The sequence below is a fragment of the Rhipicephalus microplus genome, chromosome X (genome assembly GCF_043290135.1).
Source record: "Rhipicephalus microplus isolate Deutch F79 chromosome X, USDA_Rmic, whole genome shotgun sequence".
Lineage (NCBI taxonomy): Eukaryota > Metazoa > Arthropoda > Arachnida > Ixodida > Ixodidae > Rhipicephalus > Rhipicephalus microplus.
In genome coordinates this window covers 460,016,245-460,042,763 of record NC_134710.1, presented here as the reverse complement: position 1 = coordinate 460,042,763, position 26,519 = coordinate 460,016,245, and the positions used below count along the sequence as shown (strand labels likewise).

The 26,519-nt window shown below is 46.2% G+C and overlaps 1 protein-coding gene across 6 annotated transcripts in view; it reads left to right on the top strand.

Annotated features, from left to right (window-relative positions):
- LOC119160839 (uncharacterized) overlaps positions 1-26,519 on the top strand; it is a 274,511-nt gene that overhangs the window by 208,367 nt on the left and 39,625 nt on the right. For 3 of the 6 annotated variants that reach the window (XM_075880678.1, XM_075880676.1, XM_037413094.2), the window contains 2 exons: positions 11,989-12,226; positions 13,098-13,298. In XM_075880678.1, coding sequence (XP_075736793.1) covers positions 11,989-12,226; positions 13,098-13,295 — 436 coding nt within the window. In that variant the 3' untranslated portion in view covers positions 13,296-13,298. Of the gene's footprint in view, positions 1-11,988; positions 12,227-13,097; positions 13,299-26,519 lie in introns of those variants that run through there. The other 3 variants (XM_075880677.1, XM_075880675.1, XM_075880679.1) reach the window with 3 other exon arrangements.

The following is a 26,519-nucleotide window of genomic DNA, read 5'->3' as shown; positions in this document are numbered from 1 at the left end:
TCGAGAAGTTTAACCTTATCTGTACACCTCCAAATAATCGATAAGTTTCGCAAACGTCGTGGCCTAGCTTGTGCTGAGCGGTTGTTACAGTTCCTGTGGGCGAAACGCAGATAAAGCGCAGTACAATGTGCCATTTTTAAAAATGTCAACCCGATGCTCAGAAGAGAAGGTGTTGGTGAAGTAATTAAAAATAAATTCACAAAAGTTCGTAACAATGCTCCCCATTTCAACAGGGCTTGTGGTAGGGCTCGTGGGACGTGGTAAATTTGTTGGAATCAGCAAGTATTCGTAACTATTTTATGTTTATTATTATTATGTAAAACGCAATATAATAATGTATATTGCACCATTATTTCTCGAGTTTGTTATGTAAATCCTGTACACACTGTTAGCAGTTTCTGCTAGAACTAACGTGGGTACTAGAAATAGCACTGGAAGTGTTGACGGCCCGCGTGTAACTGCCGACGCGCTTCGCGCTTGTCAGTGCTTCGACGATACACGCTCTGTTCGCCGCTCATCCTGGACCTACTGTCTGATATTTCCGTTCACGTCATGGTTCCATGACATCTGGTGGAGGTGGTTCCACACCCATGTACCGAACGCCCACCTCCAGCCGTAAGCGATTCCACACCGGGGAATTTCACACCGTGGCGACAACGCCAACCATGATAATCGAGCTAGCCGCAGGCAACGAGGCATACACACGGGGTACGGTGCTGTGCCCGATGACTTTCACTCTCAAGACCATGACCACTGCTGAAAACTATAATAACGCAATTGACAATGAACGCCCACCACGGTCGTTATGCAACAGACGAGGCAGCCATAGACCTTGCGCAGATCATCGAAATACTGAGACTCGGAAGAAAATCAGCGTCGCGTCTACTTCGACCTGAAAGACCCGGAAAAGACGTGGTTCAAGAAACGAAATTATGCACTTCCAAACTTGGATCTTTTCCGTGGCGCATTCCGGGATATGTTCAAGAGCGTCGGCCGCAAAGAAAGGGCCACTGCTTTGCTACAGGCCCGAGAGCATCTAACAAACGAAGATGTCACCATTTTTGCGGAAGCAATCATGCCACTGTTTCGCCAGATGAACGCCGCTATGACCGTAGACAAAAACGTTCGGCTGTTTATGCGAGGTGTGGAATAAGAGTTCTTCACTGGACTTGTGCGCAGCCTACCCAATACTATTGCCCGATTCCTCTTAAAGGCTAAAAAGATCCTATGCTCAAGCCATCCTCACTACCTTATAATACATGCTCACCTTCACTCAAAAGCAAACGCTAATCTTGTATTTGCTAAGGAATAAAATATAATTGCACGAGAAGTAGTTACGAAATGCAAAATGCATATTACAATGTGGAGCTTCTGCGACCAACGTAGCTTGCCGTGCCATTAGACATCAAAAAAGAAATAAGAAGTGAGAGCTACATAATACGTGCGGTTTTTTGCCCCAAGACCCCAGTATGAATGATGAATGCCGTAGTGGAGGGCTTCGCAAATTTCGATAGTATGGTAATCAACATATTTGCATAGCACAAGACTACGAGTAGTTATGACTTTGACTACGAGTAGTTATGACGTGGACTACGAGTAGTTCAAGACAAGACTACGAGTAGTTCAGCGCTATTTTTTGTCCTTGTGTCTTATTCTGTAGTTTTGTCATAACTCCTCGTACTCCTTCGCTGTGCAAATATGTTGATTCCCAATCGCCAACAAACCCTAGCATCTGTCTTGACAATAGGGTGTTCCTAAACGTACAATGACGTAGCACAATACGACGATCTGTAGCCTTTCGCCTCCATTGAATTATGACCACCGCGCATGACTTTGAACATTGCGACCTTCGAATCTATCGCCGAGGGCTGTCAACAATCATGTCATGGTAAAACTGGGATTTAAATAAAATACCAAAACAATACCATAGAGCGCCCCCCCCCCTAGGAGAAAACTCGCTACTTTATTAAATTCAAGGAGAGCTCAGTTTCTGCGATGAAACGCAATGAACACAGAGAAACTAAGCAACTAGACAATGCACCCACATGTCTGAAATGTACAGAAAACAACTTCTTTGTTGAGCATCTCTATTGGGATTGAATGAAACCAAATCATTGAAAACACTGAAACAATATGGTCCTGTGCAAGAGACTGAACCGTTTGAACAAATATGAATTGCCAACGGTTCATTTTCCTAAACATAATAATCGCTTGTGTAATCGAAGGGCGACTTAATTTGTGAGAAAGATCAGCTACACAAATGCTCTTGGCTAAGTAGCGAGATACTGCTAACTTACCTTTGTGGGTGAATTATCGTCTTCGGGAAAGAGTTTGTATTATTGTCGTTTCATTGTGTCCCTTTTAGGATCTTGGTCAGGAGGCTTTTTTTGCTCGTACCTTCTCTGCGGGCGGCTGCGACCGTGTGCACCATTGTTGCTAGTGTACTCTTCTGCGTTTACCGCTCAAGGTCGCTGCTCCGTATGCTCCGGTTGCCTTACCAGTGATTCCAACAATACTCATTATGTGGTGTACCCAAGGCTTTAGGGTGCCTCGATGTCTGCGCGCCACCGATCCCTGGCTGGTGACACCTTTTGAAGACTCCGTGCTGCCTGGCCGCCATATTGGTTCGAGTGCAGGGCACTGCACCGCGGCGAGCGTGAGCGCGGTGCTGTAAACACGCTCTTCTGAACGTATTGAGATCCGTTCTTTGACCGCTTGACAAGCTGGTGCCTGCCACTGTGTACTAGTTAACACGCAAAAAGCGATCAGATGCTTCGCTTCGCTAGATACAGCTGGCGAAAAAAAAAGGAAGCGAAAGTGAAACGCCACCGCTGGCATCCGACGACAGCACCAAGTTATACGAGGTTAATTGTTAACTTGACCAGCTTGTGGCCATGTACATTTCAATATGTGGCAGGGAGCAAGCTGCTAATGAAATTTTTGCTTGTCTCGCTATAGCTGCTTTTACAAAGAGGAGGTTATGCTTCGAGTTCAGCCGTGAAAAGCGATTCTATCTTGCCGATAAGCTTAGATAATCTAGATCAAGACATGTTAATCAAATAATGGTAATTGATAGAAATCAATGCTAATTTACACTCATTGATACCAATTAATCCACCGGTATCGACAAAGGTATGCCTAGAAAAAGCCTAGTTAAGCCAATATATCACGGCCTAATTGTGCTTGGACAAGCCAGTTTAACGCTAGTCGATACCGCTCTATACTACTACCTATCAAGCGGGGTTAGGCAAAATTAGTGGAGCTTATGTCGAATCAACCTAATCCGTTCTAAGTTTAGAGGATATTGCCCAACTCGAATATAGTCTTTCGGATTAGACACGACTAAGTAAATTTGGCTTAAGTTCATTATAAGCAAATCATTGTTGAGCGAAATGGGAATGACTATAGCCATCTGGGTGACTGCGTATGGTAAAATTCACCTGATCTGAATTATTAGTTTAGGCTGAATTAAGGTAATTTGAATCTTGAACTAACCTATTTGAGTATGTTTAGAGTGTCTAGCCAGTTTAATGACAGTGTATGGCCGTATTAAATCTAGGTGGATTAAGCTGGATAAACCTAATGTGCATAAAGTTAACCGCGAAAAAGTGAGGCTCGAGTGAGGAGAGATGTCTAACCGTTCAGAAGCCGGATGATGATCACGTTAAACCCATCCAGATTAACTCACATTAAGCTAACCCAAGACAAGCTAATTTTGAGCAAGTCTCATGTCAGTAGGTTGGTTACCAAGCTATTTTGATGCGTATGGCCACAATAAGGCAATAGCAATTAGTCAGCATTATACTAGCCTTGCTTAATCCGGGTTAACTTTTTTCTGAACAGTGGTAACTCATTTTTTTCCGCTTGGAACATGAGTCCGACGTTTCAAATTCTGAATGGCGCATTTTTATTTTATTTATAAAGGAGATTTATTAAGCAGAAAGGTTGGTGCTTGGAAGGCTTGGAAGGCGATGCACCAGCCGCAATTTCCGAGCTCGAGCCGCTGCTGCACACTCGATGCTGCTGCCTCTGCGCCGCAGTACTTCCTCTTCTTTACAATGGCCCCACGGAGAAAAAAAGGAGCCATCCTGGCGACTTAGTCCTGTGCAGGCGGCGTTGAACCGTGGTATTGCTTGAGCCTCTGTACGTGTACAACGTCGCGGTTGCGACGTCGCAAGTCTGATGGTGGCGTAAGAGGCTCAATGAGGTAGTTTACTGGCGAAGTTTGTTCGACAATACGATATGGCCCATCGTACTTTGGCAGAAGTTTGGAAGAGAGCCCAGGTGTGTGATGCGGCACTGACAGCCATACAAGAGAACCCGGAAGAAAAACGGGAGTTGAGGTCTGGGCATCACGAATTGCCTTTTGCCTGTTTTGGTCATCGCAGGTAAAGCGACGAGCTAACTGGCGGCATTCTTCTGCGTGTCTGGCGGCGTCCAAGATCGGTAGGCACTCGGACGCGTCTGGTCGATAGGGCAAAATGGTGTCAATGGTGTGGGAGGGGTGACGGCCGTAGAGGAGGTAAAAAGGGGAGAAGCCTGTTGTCGCTTGCGTTGCCGTATTGTAGGCGTATGTAATGAATGGGAGAACTAAGTCCCAGTTAGAGTGGTCAGGCGTCACATACATAGATAGCATGTCACTGAGAGTACGATTAAAGCGCTCGGTAGCCCCATTGGTTTGTGGGTGGTAAGCGGTACATGTGCGATATACAATAGCACACTCAGCGAGCAATTTTTCAATGACCTCGGACAAGAAGGCGCGGCCGCGGTCACTGAGGAGTTCTTGAGGGCCTCCATGACGCAACACAAAATGACGTAGTAGGAAAGTGGCAACCTCTTGTGCTGTAGCCGTTTTAAGAGCAGCGGTCTCAGCATAGCGCGTTAGGTGGTCGATAGCAACTATTATCCACCTGTTGCCAGTCGGAGTCAATGGAAGTGGCCCATAAATATCTATACAACCCGTTCGAAGGGTCGGGAAGGGCATGGTAAAGGCTGCAGTTCACCGGCGGAGGCGTGTGGTGGAGATTTTCGGCGCTGGCATTCGGCACAAGAGCGGACGAAGTTGCGGACGAAGGTATACATGCCACGCCAGTAGTAGCGATGTCGAAGCCTTTCGTAGGTCTTGAAGACTCCTGCGTGGCCACATTGTGGGTCAGCGTGAAAAGAGGAACAAATCTGCGACCTCAGGGTTCGTGGAACGACGAGCAGCCACTTGCGTCCCTCTGGTGCGTAGTTACGTCGATAGAGAAGCGTGTCACGTATCGAGAAGTGTGGAACTTGGCGCCGAAGTGTTCGCGTCTTTGGGAGTTCAGAAGTGTCGGAGAGATGATTGAGGAGAGACGCAGTCCACGGGTCATTGCGTTGTTCGATAGCAATGGTGTCAAAGTCAAGCGATGACAATGTGGAATCGCAAGCGGAGTCAGCTGTGGAATTCTGGGACAGGGGGGAACGGGAAAGGGCGTCGGCGTCAGCATGCTTCCGTCCTGACCGATAAACCACGCGTATGTCGTAATCTTGAATTTTCAACGCCCAGCGAGCGAGGCGGCCAGATGGGTCTTTTAACGTCGAAAGCCAGCACAGCGCGTGGTGGTCGGTCACGACGTCAAAAGAACGACCATATAGATATGGGCGAAACTTTCCAAGGGCCCACACAATGGCCAAGCACTCCTTTTCTGTGACGCTGTAGTTGCTCTCAGCCTTGGTAAGTGTGCGACTAGCGTATGCCACGACGTATTCCTGATGTTCCGGTTTACGCTGTGCGAGCACAGCACCCAGGCCTACACCACTGGCGTCGGTGTGGATTTCAGTTGGCGCTTCAGGATCGAAATGGCGTAGAATTGGTGGCGTCGTAAGAAGCCGTCGCAGGGTGTTGAAAGCCTCGTCGCAGGCAGGGGACCACGATAAGAGATCATTACAGCTGCTGAGAAGTTGCGTGAGAGGTGATATAATAGACGCGAAGTTTCGGACGAATCGCCGGAAATACGAACACAAGCCGATGAAACTTCGAAGTTCTTTGATGGTGGCAGGTTTAGGAAACGCCGTAACAGCTCGCAATTTCTCGGGATCCGGGAGGATGCCTTCCTTGGAAACAACGTGGCCCAAAATGTTCAGTTGACGCATGGCAAATCGACATTTTTTGAGATTTAATTGCAAACCGGCGTTAGTTAAGCAAGTAAGGACGTGCTGAAGGCGACGTAAGTGTGTGTCAAAGTTAGGGGCGAAGACCACGATATCATCGAGGTAACACAAGCATATCTTCCATTTTAGTCCACGCAGGATGTTGTCCATCATTCGTTCGAACGTTGCAGGTGCATTGCAAAGTCCGAAGGGCATGACGGTGAATTCATATAAGCCGTCTGGCGTGACAAAAGCGGTTTTGGGGCGATCGGCCTCCGCCATAGGCACCTGCCAGTAGCCTGACCGCAAGTCTAACGAGGAAAAGAACTCGGCACCCTGCAAACTGTCCAAAGCATCGTCAATGCGCGGTAGTGGATAGACATCCTTCAGCGTGATCTTGTTCAATCGCCGGAAATCGACACAGAAACGAATAGAACCGTCTTTCTTTTTGACGAGAACCACCGGAGACGCCCATGGGCTCTGTGAAGGTCGAATGACGCCTCTGCGAAGCATGTCGTCTACTTGGTCAGCAATGACGCGGCGTTCTGTAGCGGACACGCGATATGGTCGTTGTCGCAGCGGTGAGTGGGACCCAGTGTCGATGTGGTGTTCTACTGCTAAGGCATGGCCGAGAGATGTTTGTTCAACGTCGAAAGAGTGGCGGTAGCTCTCAAGAATGGTGAGGAGTTGTGAACGCTGCGAAGATGTCAAATCTGCAGAGATGAATGGTTGAAATATGTTTGCCGACGTTGAGTCAGGCGCTGAGACGACAGCCAGTTCACAGACGGAGGTAGAAGGCACCTCATCGGGGACGGATATAATTCTGGAAGAACTGATTGTCTCGACGTGGCCAAGGCACTCGCGACAAAGTAGAGATAAAGACGACGACTCATGATTATAAATTGGCAGTGTGGTTGACCCTTCTACAAGATCGAGAGCAGCAAAAGACAGGGGGAGAGCTCTTCGGGCGACGAATATTGGAGATGGTGTGAAGAAGACCGTGCCGTCGGATATGGCGCTGCATGAAACTGGCACGAACGCAAAAGAGCATGGAGGGATGTAGGTGTCATCGCTAACGACAAGTTTAGCGGCAAACTGGGTGTCGACGGACGCTTGGTCATCCAGTGAGCAAAATTCGACCTCAGCCCTAGCACAGTCGATTACGGCGTTATGACGCGACAAAAAGTCCCATCCCAAAATAATATTATGGGAGCATGATGAAAGAACAACGAACTCTATCGTATACAGAACGTCCTGAATTATCACGCGGGCTGTACATACTGCGGTCGGTTGAACAGGTTGAGCACTGGCTGTGCGAAGCGATAATCCGGAGAAAGGCGTCGTAACCTTACGAATTGAGCGGCAAAATCCAGCATCTATTACCGAAACAGCTGCACCGGTATCTACAAGAGCGACAGTAGGGATATTTTCGACGAACACATCAATAACATTGGTAGGTGACAAATGAGGACTTGGGCAAACCGAAACTTGCGCAGTTCTTGCCTCAGGAACTGCGTCGTCTAGTTTTCCTCCTCGTTAGGTGCGGGCCGTCGACGCATAAGAGAAGGCGAGCGGCGGCGTGGAGAGGGTGAGCGAAGACGTCCCGGCCGAGGGCGGTGGTCGTCCTGGTAGCGGGCTGGCATTGGAGTGGAGGGACCGTATCGCGCGTTGGAGTCAAGCGGGAAGAAAGGCTCACGGCGGTTTTCATTGGTGATATGCGTCCGGCGGCGGCAATACCTTGCGACGTGTCCGGGGTATCGACAAGTGTAACATATCGGGTGATTATCGAGGGTGCGCCACGGGTTGGCGGTGTTAGTGCTGGTCCAGTGAACTGGAGCTGGGGGATAGCTCGCGCGAGGCTGGAACGGAGGCGCAGGCGCCTTGCGAGTTGGCATGGCTGCAGCCGCGGCGTAGGTGAGAGGAGCAGCCACAAGATTAGGCTCGCGAGCAGCTGGTAAGGCCTCGGCGACCTCTCCTTGAATGACGTCACGTAGAGATGATGGTAAAGTTGTGGTAGCTTCTGGTGTGAAAGGCACCAAGGAAAGCTGTCGTGCAACTTCTTCGCGGACAAATGCTTTTATTTCAGCCATTAGTGACGCGTGGTCATGACCACTGATCGCACTAGACAGCGATGCCAAATCGTGCGCTGGAGGACGTCTTGTCAGCGCTCGCTGCTTCCGCAATTCATCGTAGCTTTGGCAGAGGCTAATTACGTCGTTAACAGTGGTCGGGCTTTTAGCCAAGAGCATTTGAAAAGCGTCGTCGTCAATCCCTTTGAGGATGTGCTTACATTTTTCAGCTTCCGTCATTTCGGCGTTCACGCGTCTGCACAAATCGACGACGTCCTCTATGTAACTTGTAAAGGTTTCACCCGTTTCTTGTGCGCGTGTGCGTAAACGTTGCTCGGCACGAAGTTTTCGGACGGCAGGTCGATCGAAGACTGCTACAATCGACGTTTTAAATTGCGGCCACGTTCGGACGTCTGCCTGGTGGTTTCTAAGCCAAAGGCTGGCTACACCCGTGAGATAGAACGAAACGCGTGTCAACTTGTCCGCGTCCGTCCATCTGTTTAAAGCGCTCACCCGTTCGAAAGTCGAGAGCCACTCTTCAACGTCGTTGTCATCTGTTCCACTGAAGATTGGAGGCTCCCGCTGAGGAACACTGCCTGGACAGGTGGCCGGAAGAAATGGAAGCGTCTGCTGATCGGCGTCCGGCATAGCAGAAGGTAGCCGTCGAGAACGGAGTTCCAGGATGGTAGCGGGAAGGTGTAAGGGACGGTACCCGGCACGTCTCCACCAATTATAAAGGAGATTTATTAAGCAGAAAGGTTGGTGCTTGGAAGGCTTGGAAGGCGATGCACCAGCCGCAATTTCCGAGCTCGAGCCGCTGCTGCACACTCGATGCTGCTGCCTCTGCGCCGCAGTACTTCCTCTTCTTTACATATTTTTTATTTTATTTAAACATACTGCAGACCTGAATTTCGGTCCAGCCAAGAGGGGCATAAGAAGCATCATGTGATTCGTAACAGCGAGAAACGTGTAGGCCAACCGAGGTCACATGTCTGTGAAACAGCAACTAATTTTATAACACATTCGAACCACCAAGTCGATAACTTTCCAGCGATATAGCAAAATACTCAGCCAAAAAATTTTCATAGGGCAGTGACTTCTAGTCATCAACTGTTCTGGGCAAATAACTGGGCCAAGAATCCATCATGTTTAAGGTGGGCATTCCTAACCGTGGCTGGTAGAACGCAATAAGGTACTTTTAGGAAAACTTTCCCAGACATATTTTGTATAAAAACGTTAAACGATTCAACTTTCTTCTTGTTTTTAACAAGGGAATCTTGTGTAACTTCATTACGTTCTAGGTGAGTCAAGCTTTTTATAGTTTTAAAAATAAATCAGCCTTTGTTGTACTTTTACTAATAGCATAACATATTTTCTTGTAAAATGTTGCCATAACACTTCATCATACTTTAGTTTCGACAAAATGAAGGCGTTATAAGACGAAAGTTCTATGCTAGAAGGAGTACTTTGTAACTTCCTTTTCAGGAACTCTAATTTACGAAGCGCCTTTGGGCAAGTATTAGTTATGTGTGGTGTCCAGGTAAGCTGCTTTCGTGACTCAGACAGATGCCACTTCATCATTTGGGCTTCAATGTCACATGTCACGTTTACTTACTTCCCGCTGCCGTCGTTCTCAAGACGTGCAAGGCGGTAGATCCGATATGTTGCCCCGCCACGGTGGTCTAGTGGCTAAGGTACACAGCTGCTGACCCGCAGGTCGCCGGATTGAATCCCGGCTGCGACGCCTGCATTTCCGATGGAGGTGGAAATGTTGTAGGCCCGTGTGCTCAGATTTGGGCGCAGGTTAAAGAACCCCAGGTGGTCGAAATTTCCGAATCCCACCACAAGGCGTCTCTCATAATCATGAAGTGGTTTTGGGACGTTAAACCCCACATATCAATCAATCAATCAATTACGTCTACAAAGTGTTTGACCTTATTGATAGGAAACTAGGATGGCGAGCCGTACAGGACCAGGCTGTTCAGAAATTTGCTCCTTTTATTCTCCTCCCTTCCTCCTCTTCTTCCTAGTGCAGCACATAAGCCGTGTACCAATATGAAGGCAATGGCAACGCCACTTGGAAAAACCTGCCGAGAGCATTCATAAAATGACTATCACAATGAAAAAAATACCATGCCTACCTAAGTGAAGCTTCAAAAGTTCACGCAGCTTCTCCGCCTCATTTTTTTTTGCAACATTTATTGATTACAAAAGTACCTTATCCTCGTAGAAACATATTTCTGTAGAAGATATTCCTTGTTTTTTAAACACAAGAATGACAATTTTATATTCTCAAACACTCTCTTTGGTGAGCTGCAGCCATTTATGCCTCATGCATTCAGCTGAAACTCTTTCTGGCATAACGCACAGATCAATGTTGCTGTTTTGCGAGTAGAGAAGTTCTTTTCTGGAAGTTATCAAGAGAGCTGTCACACTAGTAATCGGTGGGCTGCGGAGAGGTTTCCGACAACTTCTATATGCCATTTCTATCAACTCTCGGCATATGAAACCTACCATTTCTACTGAAAAACCCAGTGGCGCAGTCCGAATGCCAGCATGATTATTGAACCAGTAGAGCACTGGTCTTCTGGACACTGGTGCGCGACACATGGACGCTAAAATATTGTGAAGCACTTTCGGCGAGGACTCAAATCATGACTAGTTGATTGCCACTGTTCCTGACGAGGAAGGTATAATATAACAGCTGCTTGTTGCCGGTACTTATCTAAGGAGCGGATACATGGAGGCTTACAAAGAGGGTTCAGCTTAAATTGAGGATGACGCTGTGAGCGATGGATAGGAAAAAGATGGGTGTCAACTTAAGAGACAAGAAAAGAGATTAGAGTGGATCAGAAGACAAACTGAGGTTAAGAATATCATAGTTCAAATTATGAAGAAGAAATGGACATGGACCGAGCATGTTGCGCGTAAGCAGAGTAACTGCTGGTCAATGAGGGTAACTGACTGGATTACCATAGAAGGCAAGTGGAGATAGAAAATGAGGTTGTCTAATGAGATTAGGAATTTTGCGGGTATAAATTGGCAGCAGGAAGCACAGTACCTAGTTGACTGGTGGAACATGGCAGACGCTTTTTACCTGCAGTGGACGTTGTGAGGCTGATGATGATAAAATGACAACTTCTCTGTCTCAGAATCGACGAAATGGCATTTTTATGCGTAAATATATTGCGATAAAACCAATTTAGGTACAACATTCGAGAAATATACTGATATTATTTAACACTCATCTGATCTCTCAGCAAATAGCGTTTTGCGTTGATACTTTCACCATAATTTTTTCAGCATGTCTTAATGTGTTGACAATGGCCATGTGGAATCTTAAAAAATCCAAATTGCACCTTGATCAACCCACAGACACTACTAAAACTTTGTTATCGTTTCTGTGTGTGAAGCCTCATGTGCACTAGAAACTTTGTGGCAATGCGGCCGCGAGGGTACTGTGGTTACGTTGCTCGGCTAGTCAAACGAAAGTAGCTAGTTTGATGTCGGCTACAGCGGTCTCGTTTTGACGGGGGCAGATTGCTGGTAGGGCAATGTATTTTGAATTATGTGCGCATAAAATTTATTAGGTGTTCAAAATATATGGTACCGTTCCCCATTGGGGGCCCGATAACTATATATTGGTACAATATATGACTCCGTGATGTGAACTTGTCCACATATTCTAAAAAAAGCGAATATATGTGCAAATTAGGTTCATCACTATTGTTATTCTTCATTCCAGTACAATGTCAATTCAACACAGTTACTGGAAGTTAGTTTTTGTTATGCCGCATTTCAGTAGCGCTCCCCCAGTGGTCCAGGCCCGATTCACGGTGGCTATGGCACCTCACCCACCTGCGACGCTGTCTGACAGCAGTGGCCAGCCCACCCATTGTCGATACTACTCTTCCACTCCTACGCCGACGCCCGCATCGCAGTATATACAGAATTACCCCGCGGTGGTTCCAAACTCGCTGCCGCCTAACCTTCACTACAGTCGGCATCCACAGCAGTTGGTTGCCTCCCAGGCAACAGAGGTGAGTGTGGCCGCCGTACACATCTTCATTGACCGAAAGAATCCAGCAGTGCACTTTCATTAAAAGTGAGGGCATACTAGAGCTAGCGCAATTCACCACTTCAGTGTTCTAGAGCGAAGCTTGGTTAGACCTTGTTGATGGTCGGCATTTTTACCGGCGTTGCTGTCACCCCTGAACAGCTGTTCAGCGTTGGTAGATCTTAGATACTGCAGTAAGGAACGATCTAAATAGGACTACAGTTGGCTGATTTGATATGCATGCTGTGTTTGGAAACCACGCAACGCACAAGATAAAAAAACTAATCCTGGGGTTAAGACGGCTTTTATTCTCTGTCGCGCCGTTTTTGGCAAGCAATACACAACCACGTTATTTCCTACCCCTTCCACTGGGCAGGCGGGCCTTGTGCATTTCATGGAGTGAATAAGGCGGGAGAAAGATGACTGTACGACGCAGGTTTAGAAACTCTTATTAATGAAGTGGATGTGGCGAATCGTTCGAGGAGCAATGATCACAATTATATTTGCGATTTTACGTCCTAAAACCACCATGTCATTATAAGAGAGGCCGTGGTGGCTGTCACGATGGTACAGCAGTCACGCTGCTGGGCAGCTGACCTGAAGTTGGTGCGTTCAATCGTGGCCACTAATTTCTTATTTCAACAGGTCTGCGTATCTCAGCTTTTGCGCAAGAGAAGAGAACGCAGGTGGTCAAAAATTCCCGAGCACTCTCTCACCTCGTGGCGGTCATCTTATGAGTAGTGGCTGGTAAAACCCGCGGAATTCTTCTTACTCTTGCACAGTTCTGCACCTAACGTTCGGTGACGTAATTATACGGTTTAAGCGTTTCTCGTGCTTGGTATTTTCACCTGCAGGCACCTCCACAGGAAGGTGCTGTAGCTATGTGTGTGACCGAAGCTCCAGCGCCATGTTTGTCGAGCTCAAACAGCTTATCGCAGTGGTCTTCATCGCCTCAACAGCCTGGACCACCAAGAATGTCCCTCTGCTGCCAGATGGCCATGACAATAGGCTCGCCGTATTGCCCAAGGTGTCAAATATTCCTGCACTATTAACAGGTGAGAAATACGAGTTTATTTCCCGCCGCACTTATTTGTGCATTCTGAGTTCACTGCATTCAGCAGTGACGAACTACGTAGAATTTCCTTTCACTGTTCTTAAAAAATAGTATAGTGCGGAGTGTACTCGTATGACATTCTTTGGGTGGAGCCTTCCCTGGTATGCCGTTTTTAGGGGCACTAGCGTGGAGTCTTGAATTGTTGCATCTTTATAGCAATCCTCAGCATCCGGAAGGGGAATTAGAAGATTGCATAAAGCCATGTTTGACATTAAGTATTTGCGAAATCAGCACTGTCTGTGATTCCAGTGCTCAAATTCGGCTTTATCTGCACCTAAAGAGGGCTTTTCTTCCCCCATCACGAAACTTTTCACGAAAGCTCTACATAGCACCGCAGAAAAAACTATGAATAACCTCCCCGAAGGAAACCTTGATGGAATGCGAAGCAGCAGCTGTGTGCATGGCATTCACCAGGTTGAAACGGGCGTCAACGCGCGTGCTGGAAGAACGTTTTGAAGCGAAACTTTGGGTAGCATTTACTCAGGTAAACGTTTGTTTGAAACGCAAAAACATGGGAGCCCGGTTGTGTTTTGTGTAATATTTATAGAAAATAAACGAGCCGAAAGACTCGACTGATTCAGGCACGCGTCCGCTGTAGCCATAAAAATGCCGCCTGCTAGTCACTTGCAATGGCTGGCGGCTTCCGTTCAGCTGCTGCAGACGCGTAACTAAATCTGCCTAGTGTGTCCACTGTACGTGCTTTCGAGTGTTTTGAGCAGTGAATGGACTGATTAATATGTCGGGTTTAACTTCCCAAAACAACTATATAAATATGAAAGACACCGTAGTGGAGCTCTCCAGAAATTTTGGCCTCCTGGGATTCTTTAACATGCACCCCAATCTGAGCACACGGGCCTTCAACACTACCGCTTTCATCGGAAATACAGCCGCCGCAGCCGGGATTCGATCCCGCGACCTCCGGATGGGCAGCCGAGTGCCTTAGCCCCTAGAACACCGTGGCGGAGCGATGTGGGCTCTGGAGAGCGTGAAGCGAGAGAGGTCTGTTGCGAGAGCTTGCTGAAATCAAGCGCTGCTGTGGGTGAGGGAGAGTGATGCCAACGCGTAGCTGTGACTTGACCTGCTCAGAATCACTCCGACACTTGCGGCGACAGCGTTCATGCGGATGCACAGTACAATGTTACACAGGCTAGTCATGAAGTTGCTTCGCATCTTGAAATTCGACACATCACACGAATTTGGTTCTCTTAAAGCATTTTACACCGCAATATGTTTTTACTAAATTTGAGTATTGATATGTGCTCTGAAATGGCATCGCTAGATCTCGCGGTGCCGCCATCGAGCGAGTCTACAAAAGTTTTTAAGTAATTACAACCATCATTTTGCTGGTAATGACTCTGCATCTTGTTCTTACACTGCCATCATTGCTATCACATTACCGCCGACAAAATCGAGCAGACCTTTTATTTTTTTACAAACTAGTTCGCGGTATGATATCGTGCCCTTTGCTTCTTATTTCTGTAAATTTTCGGATTAAATATAGGTGGAGCAGAATGATTCGACCATTTCATGTACCTGCCAACTTCTTTCAACACTCTACTGGTCACAAAATACAATGTGTATGTAATGTTAATTTCATGCTCTTGATTGTTTTCACAGTTGAATGTAAAAGTTTATCTGACATGTGCACTGTGTTAGGACAATTTTCACACTGTACAGATTTTCTGCTTTTCCGCTTTTCAGAAAGTATGTTTTCTTTATTTTTCACTGGCCTTCTATGACTCTCGCCTTGTCTTTCTACTTGCCAGTTTGCAGTGATTTCTTTTTGTCTACGCCTTTTCGCTCTATTTACTGAATTTTTAAAAGATGATAGTGTTTCTTGGGAACCTTCGATGTAAAAATTTTGGTCTGTCTGTCTGTTTGTCTGTACATTTGTCTGTTTGTCCGTCCTTAACGGTACCCTAAACGGCACCCAAGAGGCCAAACAATACTCCAAATGGCCGACCCGATCCGCAGCGCCAACCAATATTGTTCAAGATTCAGCGTTCATACTTGTACAGTTGTCACTTAAAAAGCACTTATTGCGCATATCTGAGGCACCATAACGTCCATATTCTGTATGTGTGTCTGCTACTACAAAAGGCATACATAAGTAATTCTAAAGACCGTAGCGTTTATCACGTTGCGCTGATCATGTAACGCTTGCTCGAAAAAGCAAGTTTTTCCAATGATTTGGTAGTGTTCACGGCGGTGGAACCTACCCGTCGCCTTGCGTTCTACACCTTATCACCTCCAAGACGGGCGCACAGGGTGCGCGCTCTTTGTTTTCCAAGACAACTGGCAGATAGCGCTCATGTCTCACGTGTCACGCGACTTGATGCTCGAGGCACTCTAACGCAGCGCCTCTGGAATACCATTCACCAATTTTCTTGCGCAGAACATCAAATAAACGTTTTGTTCACTCTCTCCAGACGCACGACTATCGTCTTTCGACGACATTTGCAGTGTAACAAGCAGATACGGGGCCATTTTTTTCTTTAGATGATTGCATTGTCTATTTGCATTGTTTTATTAATGCACGCGCCGGAACAAACACCTTATGGTTGTTCCTGTCGACGTTAAAGAAGTTATAGATAATGGAATGTGTTTAGAAATATTATAATCCTAATAATACTAATCTATTATAAATATTATCCCCAGGTAGTGAGATCACAGCGCGTAGAAGAGTATATGTTGCTGCTCGAGCCATGAGACCTCCTCCCCCTTCATGCTCTTTTGCCTAAAAAAAGACGGGCAGGGTGCTTCCTCTCTGCTTGAGGAGCAATTCATGGCGGGCTTCGCACGCGTGTTGATGTTATCGCATGCGCACTCCCAGCAATGAGGATGACTAGCTTGTTCAACCTCAGTCTGCCAGCGCTCGCGAACATTCCACTCGCGGGTAGAACTTATGGTGTACCGAATGGTGTCATTGACTTATTGACTTGCTCCTTAGGTACACAAAACGCTACACCAAGGGTCGGAACGTATCTAATGTCTGCATAATTGCAATATATATATATATATATATATATATATATATATATATAATAACGGGATTGACATTGCTCTGGCCTTCACTACACTTCTCAATGACACTTACTGCTCACCACTTCTTTCTTCATAAAGCAAGTGTACATAGAATCACCAAATGTTAAGCCTATCAGGATTTCGCACTTGTCGAGCGCACTGTTATCTATACATGCGCAGTCGCAAACGCACAAAATGAAGCGAGATTAGTTGATGGCGCACGATAGTAATGCAAAACGAGAAAGAACGTTGATCGACTTCTTGGCAAAGCAGGGTGCACAAATTTCACAACTGACATATCTTGTATTTGAACCGAACGAGAGTATGCACCCTAGTGGCGTCACGCATATCACCGAACTGGTGTCACGATGGTTGCCAGATGCCAAAGGAGAAAATAACATGCTCGTTTTTTGTAATGCAGTTTTAGGGCCCTCCAAAAAAAACGGAGGGTGAGCAAACGGGAAGAGAGCAGTCAACGCACTACAAACGGCGCTGAAACTGAAAAATTGTTAAGCGGCAGAAAACAGAGCAAAACACAAATAAGTTTACCTGTGCATTGCCACGCAATTGGCAATGCTCATCAGTAGTGCGTTTTTGTCTTGGCAAGAGACGAATCTGTGTCTTTTCTGTCCGTTTATGCACGTCCTGTTGCTTTAACATGACTAGCTTAGCTAGGCGCTGTTTTTTTCTTTTCATATCCTTTAGATATGTTGTAAGATGACGTGCAGTACCTTTAAGACTATAATTTATTGTCTCGACTATGAGCCCCACAAGCTAAACTGGAGTGGTGATGATGACTATGTACAGATAAAAAGATGGGGCGAGTAATAATGCTCACACTTTTTTTCCCCGCGCAGTTGAGCGGCCGGCCCGGCCTAGACTTAGGCGGGAAAGGTACGGCGTACAAAGGGTTTAAGACGTGAAACGTCCGGACTATTCGGAGTCGTGGTAACGATGGCCGGAGGAACCCTTGATGGGAGTGACAAGGTAATTGACAGGAGATCTTCGTTCACAAACAACGTAAGGCCCGAGAAATCATGACTGAAACTTTTCACACAATCCGGGTGTACGAACAGGCGTCCAAAGTAGAACTTCATCTCCAGGATGGAAGGTGACGTCTCGACGAAACCTGTCATAGCGTTGCTTGCGGTCTAGTTGACTGGCCTTCGTGTTGAGTTGAGCACGTTGCCGTGTGTCAGCGAGCCTGGAGACGAAATGTTCTGGCGTATTCGTGTACGTTTTTGTCGTTACATTGAAGAAAGAGGCTTCAATAGTGAATGTCGACACACGACCATAGACGAAGAAGAAAGATGAATACCCGGTGGTTCGTTGAACAGCGGTGTTCTGTGAAAAGGTTACGAACCGCAAGATTTTGTCCCAGTTATCGTGGTTCGGTCCGATGTACATGGTGTTACGACCGTCATCATTATTGAAGTTTTTCGGCCTTTGTGAACGGGACGAAAATATTTCGACGCATTCCAAGCAAGGATGTGCCGTCAAGACGGATTAATTTCCTCTCGGCAACCTGAACGAGAGGTTCGGGACTGGTTCGCGCAGAGAAAACGCACGAGCCAAAAGAGGCCATTGTGAGCTTGACTCAAGAAAGGCCATTGTGTTTGCTGCCAGCAAGGATTTCGAGGCAGACAAGAAGGCAGCTGGGCCATTTTCGAGGTTACGGAGAATTTGGAAATTTCGAAACCAGCATGGTATTTGCAGTTCAGGCTGAAGTCTAAAGCCAGACTGGTTGTGGCTGCACCTTGGGAAGAGAAGCGGAGCCCCGGATATGCGCTGCTACGCCACAGCTTCTAGCAAACAACCAGGAGTGGAATGTGGGGTTGAAGGAAAGAAAAGGGCAGTATCTGCTGCAGCACTTGCGGGAACCCGTCTATAGGACGAGGGATTAGTCGACCACTCCTTCTCCCCCCCTTTCTCCGTAGGATCGGCTGAATGGGGTGGCATATTTTGACGGTATGCTGGCCCCCCACTACATTGTTCTACCCAAACAGTCAGGCAAGTTTGACACGTGTATTGGCGGCTGGTTTTTCGAACCTCACCCAGATATCAGAAGAATCTTAGGAAACAAAATCATCGGACGTGGGCGAAATTTGGTGGCGTGTACGAAAACGTCGGTGCAGTGCTTTGGTGATCATATTTGGGCAGCGCGTGGACTGTGCCTTCTCCGCATGCATTTTGTGGTGTCTTTCCTCTCCTTCGTGGGTGGAGCACCTAGACCATGGAGCACCCTATTGGCTGAAGCCGCCGACAGTGCGCCCAGCGTTGGCAACGCGGCGCTATATAAACGGAAGGCTCTTGTGTATTTACAAGTTCTACAGTTCAACAGTCCTCATGTACAGTTCTTGCCTTCTCGTTCTCCTTTCTAACTCTCAGTTACTAATCAAGTTCGGCAGCGGTGCTTCGAAGGACGCACACGTTAGGGAAATTCACTTTGTCTTACAGATATCGCAAGACGACTGGTGTGGTTTCCGCAGCATCTTGCAGCGGGAGGTGGGCTTCGTGTGGCCATTGCCGGACATCAAGGACGGTACCAGCCCAAGCGACTAGCGAACCTGCGTGACGGATCTGCGCAGACCCAACGGACACAAACGCCACCAGGGAACCGTCTGTGATATATACCTGCAGCAACTCGTCTATCGCTCAGTTCGGCAGCGGTGCTTCGAAGGACGCACACGTTAGGGAAATTCACTTTGTCTTACAGATATCGCAAGACGACTGGTGTGGTTTCCGCAGCATCTTGCAGCGGGAGGTGGGCTTCGTGTGGCCATTGCCGGACATCAAGGACGGTACCAGCCCAAGCGACTAGCGAACCTGCGTGACGGATCTGCGCAGACCCAACGGACACAAACGCCACCAGGGAACCGTCTGTGATATATACCTGCAGCAACTCGTCTATCGCTCAGTTCGGCAGCGGTGCTTCGAAGGACGCACACGTTAGGGAAATTCACTTTGTCTTACAGGTGAGACCTTTTGTATCACGGAGTTTTTTTTTTTTTTAGTGTTAGTTTTTTAGCACTGCTGCCGAACTCAGCGCAAAGTGTTTGTGATGCCAAAGGGGGCTGCAAAAGACACTGGTGGTGATGCTGATAAGGATATGTTGGATGGTAAAGACCTTCGGGAATTAATTAGAGCGTTCGACACTTTCAAGCGAGACTACCGATCGGACATGAGGGAACTAAAAGACAGCGTGTCGTTCTGTACGGACATTTGTAATGACGTAAAGGGAATAGCAGAAAACATAAAACAGCTCAGACAGGAAATGCATGGCATTGTAAACGAGAACAAAGCACTCAAAGCAGAAAATGAAAGGCTTGCGCAGAAGTGTGAAGAATTAGAGCAATACCAGCGCCTCAATAATGTAGAAATAAAGGGAGTGCCAGCTGAAGATGATCCAGTACTTACAATACAAAAAATTGGGAAAAGCGTGGGTGAGGCTGTAGAAGCAGCTGATCTCGACACGTGTCACTGGGTACGTAGCTCAAAGCAGAATGCGCAAAGCATTATCGCTCGTTTTGTGCGACGAAGCAAACGAAATGCGTTTCTGTCAAAATGCAGAAAACAAAAGATAGACAGTTCAGTGCTTGGAAGTGAGGCGAAGACGCCTATCTACGTAAACGAGAATCTCACACAGGCTAATAAAGCACTGCTTTCAGCCGCAATTCAAAAAAAGAAAGCTGCCAACTGGAAATTCGTCTGGACGAACAGCGGAAAAATTTTGGCTAGAAAGGATGAAGGCTCATCTGTAGTTCGTATCGCCACACAGGCCGATCTTATTCAGATATGCGCTGATACTGCTTTGAATGCCTAGTGACATACTTCCTAGCGCAACATCTTTTTTAACATCTTTGCCCTCATTTCACCATGCCTGAGCTAGAACATGGTACAAACTATTACACGACTGATGCCTTCAATTCTGAATTCTCACTTCCTGCAAAACGTTTTTCGCTTCTACATATCAATAGCAGAAGCCTTAAGAACAAAGTTGACGCGATTACCAATTTTCTTCACTCTTGTACCGTATCATTTGACGTGATAATGTTCTCAGAAACTTGGATTCACGGAAATGAAGTGCCCTATATATCTGGGTACCATTCTGAGCACCTGTGCCGCAGCGCTAAGAAGGGAGGGGGCGTTGCTATATACTTCAAAGACACGCTTACTTGTGAAAAGTTGCCTCACCTTTCCGTCATAAATGATGACGTCGAGTGCTTAGCTCTACGCATTGGCAAGGTGCTCGCAGTGGTTGTGTATAGGCCACCTCTTGGAAAGGAAGTAAACTTTCTTCATTTCTTCGAGACGCTACTGTGTGATAATTCTTTCACTTTGGGTTCATTTGTTATTATGGGTGACATAAACATTGATCTGAAATCATCACACACGTACTCTAGGGAATTCACTACCATGTTGGACACGTATGCCTGTAAAAATTACGTAGATATACCCACTAGAATCACAACACACAGTGCCACGTTACTGGACGTCTGCATTACAAACCTTTGCACAGACTACATAAAAACGGGCGTTTTCTCTTCCGATATTAGTGACCACCTGCCGGTATTTTTACTGGCCACCTTATATGAAAATAAGCCTCAAGAGCAAATGTGTTCTCGACGTAACCTAAATGACATCTCGCGCGAAGTATTTAGAAACTTAGTCCAAGGACTTGACTGGAGCATTATATTAGACCAGGCAGACGCCAACACTGCCTATGACATGTTTTTCGAGATGATCCATAAATGTTTTGACAATGCATTTCCGCTCAAGAAAATCATGGTGCAGCGAAACAAAAAATATAGGAAACCATGGATAAACAAAGGTCTATATCAACGCATAAAGGCTAAGAATAAATTATACCACGAATTCATTAGTTGTCGGGACCCTGAAGTGTTTTGTAGATACAAAAAAATTCGAAATACTCTGAATGCTGATTTAAGAAAAGCCAAGAAAAATTACTACACAGCAAAGTTTGAGAGCATTTACGATAACCCAAAGAAGGTATGGCAAATGGTAAATGCTCTAACTAATAGAATGGAACAGTGCAGTGATATAAAAGAAATGACTATAAACGGTACAACTATATATGCTGAAGATTTGGCTAACTCAATAAATGCACATTTCATAAATGCCGGTTGTTATGAAGAGCCAAATGACATTGACCGTGATACTAATATCCCGGATACACCTATGATAGAACACACAATATTCTTACAACCAACATCTCCTGCTGAAGTGGAGGCATCAATAAGGCTACTGAAAAGTAATGTCGCACCAGGCATTGATGAGATTGGTGCGAAAGAATTAAAACAAGTATCCCACCTTATTTCGGAGGCAGTTGCTCATATTGTTAATCTCATGTTGTCAACTGGTGTTTTTCCACAAAAACTCAAAGTAGCACGGGTGACAGCTATATTTAAAGGTGGCCTTAGAAATAATTTATCAAATTACCGACCGATATCGGTCCTCCCCATTATGTCGAAAATATTTGAAAGTGTGATTAACCAAAGACTGGTTTCTTTCTTTGACAAACACAAAATTCTTTCTAATAGCCAATATGGTTTTCGGAAAAACAGATCAACTGAAAAAGCATTGTGCTACATCAAAGATAGTATACTTACGAACATAGATAGCAAAAATTTCACACTTGGTTTATTTCTAGATTTGAAGAAAGCTTTCGATTCCATAAAATATAATATTTTATACGACAAACTATCTAGGTATGGGGTGCGGGGAGTAGCATTAGAGCTCATTAAAAACTATCTGAGTCACCGTTCTCAAATTGTGCAAATACAAAACGCAAAATCATCGAAACTAAAGCTAACACAAGGAGTTCCTCAGGGGTCCATACTGGGGCCATTTTTATTTCTTGTTTATATTAACGATATTGTAACTATAGCAAACTCTCCTGAAATTATTATGTATGCCGATGACACTAATGTTTTTTTTAAATCCACAGACTTAACTGATTTGGAAACTAAGGCCAACGAGTACCTTGCGTTGCTCTCGACTTGGCTAGGCCAAAATAGACTGCAGCTTAATATAGCAAAGACAAACTATGTCATATTTCGTGCTCTGAACAAACAACTTAGCCGGGAAATAGTTCTAACTTTCCAAGGGCATGAGTTAACCAGGGTTAAAGAGCAAAAGTTTCTTGGTGTCTGGTTCCAAGAGCATCTTTCGTGGAACGTTCATGTTAATAATTTAGTCGTTGAACTCTCCCGAGCTGTTGGCTGCTTGTATAAAATTGCACCCTTGATACCTATCTGGTTGAAGCAAAACCTATATAATTCATTGTTCTACTCTAGACTATGCTACGGAATACTGGTCTGGGGTACCACTACAAAAACCAACTACAATAGGATTATTCGTCTACAAAAAATGATACTGCGCATTTATGAAAGTTATCAGGGGCCATGGTACCAATTAAGCACGTCACCGTTATTTTTAAAATATCAAATGCTTCAAGCAAACAAAGTTTATGACTTCAAACTACTGCAGTATATACATTCCAATGCACTATATCTAGACGACAGCAGCAGTAATGAAGTCCCATACGACATGAGACTGAAGAGAAGACGAACATTAAAAACCAGGACTAACTATGGTACACAAACAACCAGCCACCAAGTACTAATGATCCTGAATAAGCTAGAAGGTCATATTGAATTCTTCACGACTAGAAATGCATTTAAAAATAAGGTGAAGGAACTGTTACTTGCACAGGCTTTGAGAGAATGACTATTGCAACACATGTGTGTGTGGGTATATGTGTGTGTATGTGTGTATATATGTGTATGTGTATATATGTGTATGTGTATAGCACAGTAACTATGTGGACGTACGAATGCGAAAGACTTTGTATTCCTAACGCATTGTATATCAAATGTGTAACGATTTTTTTATATTTTTGTTTACTGCCAATGAACTACTATTATGCCATGTAATATGATGTTGTAACATGTTACGGGTACCGGGGCCCCTGTCAGGCGTTGTTCGCCTTTAGCTCCTGTACCTTTCTTGAAGTTGTCAAGATCAAATAAATCTTATTCTTATTCTTATCATGCAAATAAATTGTTGTCGTTTTACGAGCGCCTCATCTTACTTGTTCGACGATGGGACCTTGGACGGGGGCCCGCTACCAAAATGAGACCCGCCGGACCCGGAGTCGCAACAACTGGATGGCAGTGGTGGTATAGCGACAACCCAGGTCGCCACTACTGGATGGCTGCGGTGGGATCGCGTCAACCCAGGTCGCAACCACTGAATTCAGCGGAGAGATAGCGTCAACGCAGGTAGCAACGACTCGACGGCAGCAGTCAGATGCTACGACCCCATCGACTTTGAGCGACGATTCCACGACAACGGTCGGATACTCCGAGCTCATTGACTTGAAAGGCAGCCGAACGACACTTCTGTGATGACACGAGATCGACTGCGAGAGGCAATTGGAAGGTGCCGCTGAGATGCATGACGCTGGAGGCATGATTGGAAGCCGGGTGAGTGCCGACGTTCTCTGTTAAACTTTACCAGGCATTTACTAATGTGTGAGTAAAAGCTGGTAGGGAGCATGGCTTATTTGGTCATTGTGTAACTGGCGTCAGACAGATTGTCAGATAGCTTGGTCAAGCTATAGTCTGTGGGTGACGGCAAGCTTAACAGTGACAGAGCTATTTCAGTTTAGTCGTATGGTTAACAGACAACTTGCTTCGGGCAGATAATTGTTAGATAGCTTGTTTAGGCCACAGTCGGTGGGTGACGGCAGGGTTAACAGTGACAGAGCTATTTTAGTCATCAGATTAACAGATAACTTGCGTAGGGCAGATAATTGTGAGATAGGTCGTTCAAGCTATAGTCTGTGGGTGACCTCAAGGTTAACGGTTACAGGGCTGTGTTAGTCATATGTTTAACAGATAACTTGCGTCGGGCAAATAATTGTGAGATAGCTTGATTAAGCTATAGAGTCTGTGGGTGACGGCAAGGTTAACAGTGACAGAACAGGATTCCGTGTAAGAGCTTAAGGAAGCTTTTGCAGACTAAGTTAACAGGTAACTTGAGGCAAGACAGAAAACTAGGGCTGTCGTTGTTGTCAGGATTAATTAGTTGCAAGACCGGAATCATTCGTGGAACAGAGAACGCAACCGGAAGTAGTCATGAATCTGAAAGCCCTGCGAAAACCCGTATTGCTAGCGATCGCAGAGGAGTTGAAACTGGACGTGTCGGACTCCCCAAACAGAACAAATCTGATTAAGCGGATCGTCGGGACGGGGACAAGCGATGAGGGCCTCTCAGAGTATGTCGAGAGCATTCAACAGAGAAAAGAGGCGGAAGAAGCCGAAAGGATCCGTATACACGAGGCTACAATACGAGCTTTATACGAAGACATTGCAAGGATGAATCGTATAACTAGGGCACAGCATCGGAAGCGTCTTTTGTCGTGTATATGTGCAGTATGTATTGAGCCTGAAAGGTGCAGTGAAGTGGCGAATATGGTGCAGAGTGAAGTCACCGAGAAAGCCGCTGTTTGCGAGGTACCGCCCGAGAAAGGTACGCGTTTGTATCAGTGCGACATGCAAAGTGATCCTTCGGCGGAGAGAAACGAGAAACAGGTCGTTGTTAGAGAAATTGCCCCTAGGAAAGTACGCGACTCTCCGAGGGTGCGAAGGTAGTGCATGTAGAGAGCGGGACGGGGGATGGTATACAAACTGTAGCAAGTCCAAAGAGTTCCATGTGAGGTCGAGGCTAGTTCCAGTTGCCCTGATGGGGTCATTGAACAGATTGGTGAGCTGGAGACCATACTCGAGCCTCAGCAGGGGAATTACTTTTTGGACGTTGAAAGAGAGGACATCGAAGGTAGTCCTAAATGTAGCGAACACATAACGCTACTAGAACTCTACAGTACTGCCAGCGAGGGCGAGCTACTGTTGAAAGTATTTCCTACAGATAGCGTGGGAAATGCCTCAGAGGGTGAGAAAGTACATTGCGAGGCTGTCGTAGGTGTACAAACAGGCGCAAGTTCAGTGGAGGATCGTTTCGAAGAAAAGTCTAATCCCAACAGCATGAACAGAGATTGTGGGTTGTTAGCGACTTGCCTCGTGCAGCGGCGCGTAAACGAACGGCCGGACGGTAAAAACTACCCGGACATCGAGCAGGACGCTACTTTTTAAGAGTTCAGATCTGTGGAGGGCCCAGAGTCTGGTTTTGTGAGGGGTAGCGCAGATAAATTAGCCCGTCAGAGTAATGGAGTGGGGAAACCGAAGGGCAAAGGCTGCAGAAAGTGTGGTGCACAGGCACACTTGAACTGTAGGGTTGCCGATGGCGCCACCAAAGAAGTTTGTAACAATCAAAGAAAGGTTGTACGTAAGCGTCACCGCAAAAGAAGGAAGCGGGGACGTGCGGCACCAAAAAGGTGGAGGCAGAGGGCACGCCGCAGCGAAAACAGAAAGGTTGGCCATAGAGCAATTCAATAAAAAGTCCTTTGACCCGTAGGGTCTGGCGAAATTGGCAAGAGAGGAGTGGCGGAAAGAGACAACGCTGAGTGTTTAAGTCGCTTTCCCTGACGCGAACGGCATTCTCGAGAGTTCTGAAATATTTTTTTCCTGACCTAGACGAGGACCACTCGTTAGGATTTGTTGTTTTGTTGCGTTTAAGAGTTTGTTGAACTCATGATGAGTACTATGAAGATACCACTATTAAAGGTTTCAGGTTGGGTGTGCTTCCAGTATTGTTATTCTGTTTCACTCAAACGTAGCAGAGGAATTCAGAATAACTAGTGTACTTTTTTTATTTGTTGAAAAGGGTAAATATGCCTGGTGGGGTTTGACGGAATTGTCTGGCGCTCACTAGGTGAGTGGTTGTGTTTCATTTGCGTATGTGAGGGCTGTTGAGCCAAAATGAAGCAGGTGGTCACTACTTCATCAAGGACAGTCTTCACCAGACCAGACGTCAGCGCTGATTTCTCCGAACTGTGGCTGCCAACCTCCGTCCATCAAGATCTTCACCCCACCGCGCGAGAGACTGTTACGACCGTCACCATTATTGAATCTTTTCGGCCTTTGTGAATGGGACGAAAATATTTCGACACATTCCAAGCAAGGGTGTGCCGTCAAGACGGATTAATTTCCTCTCG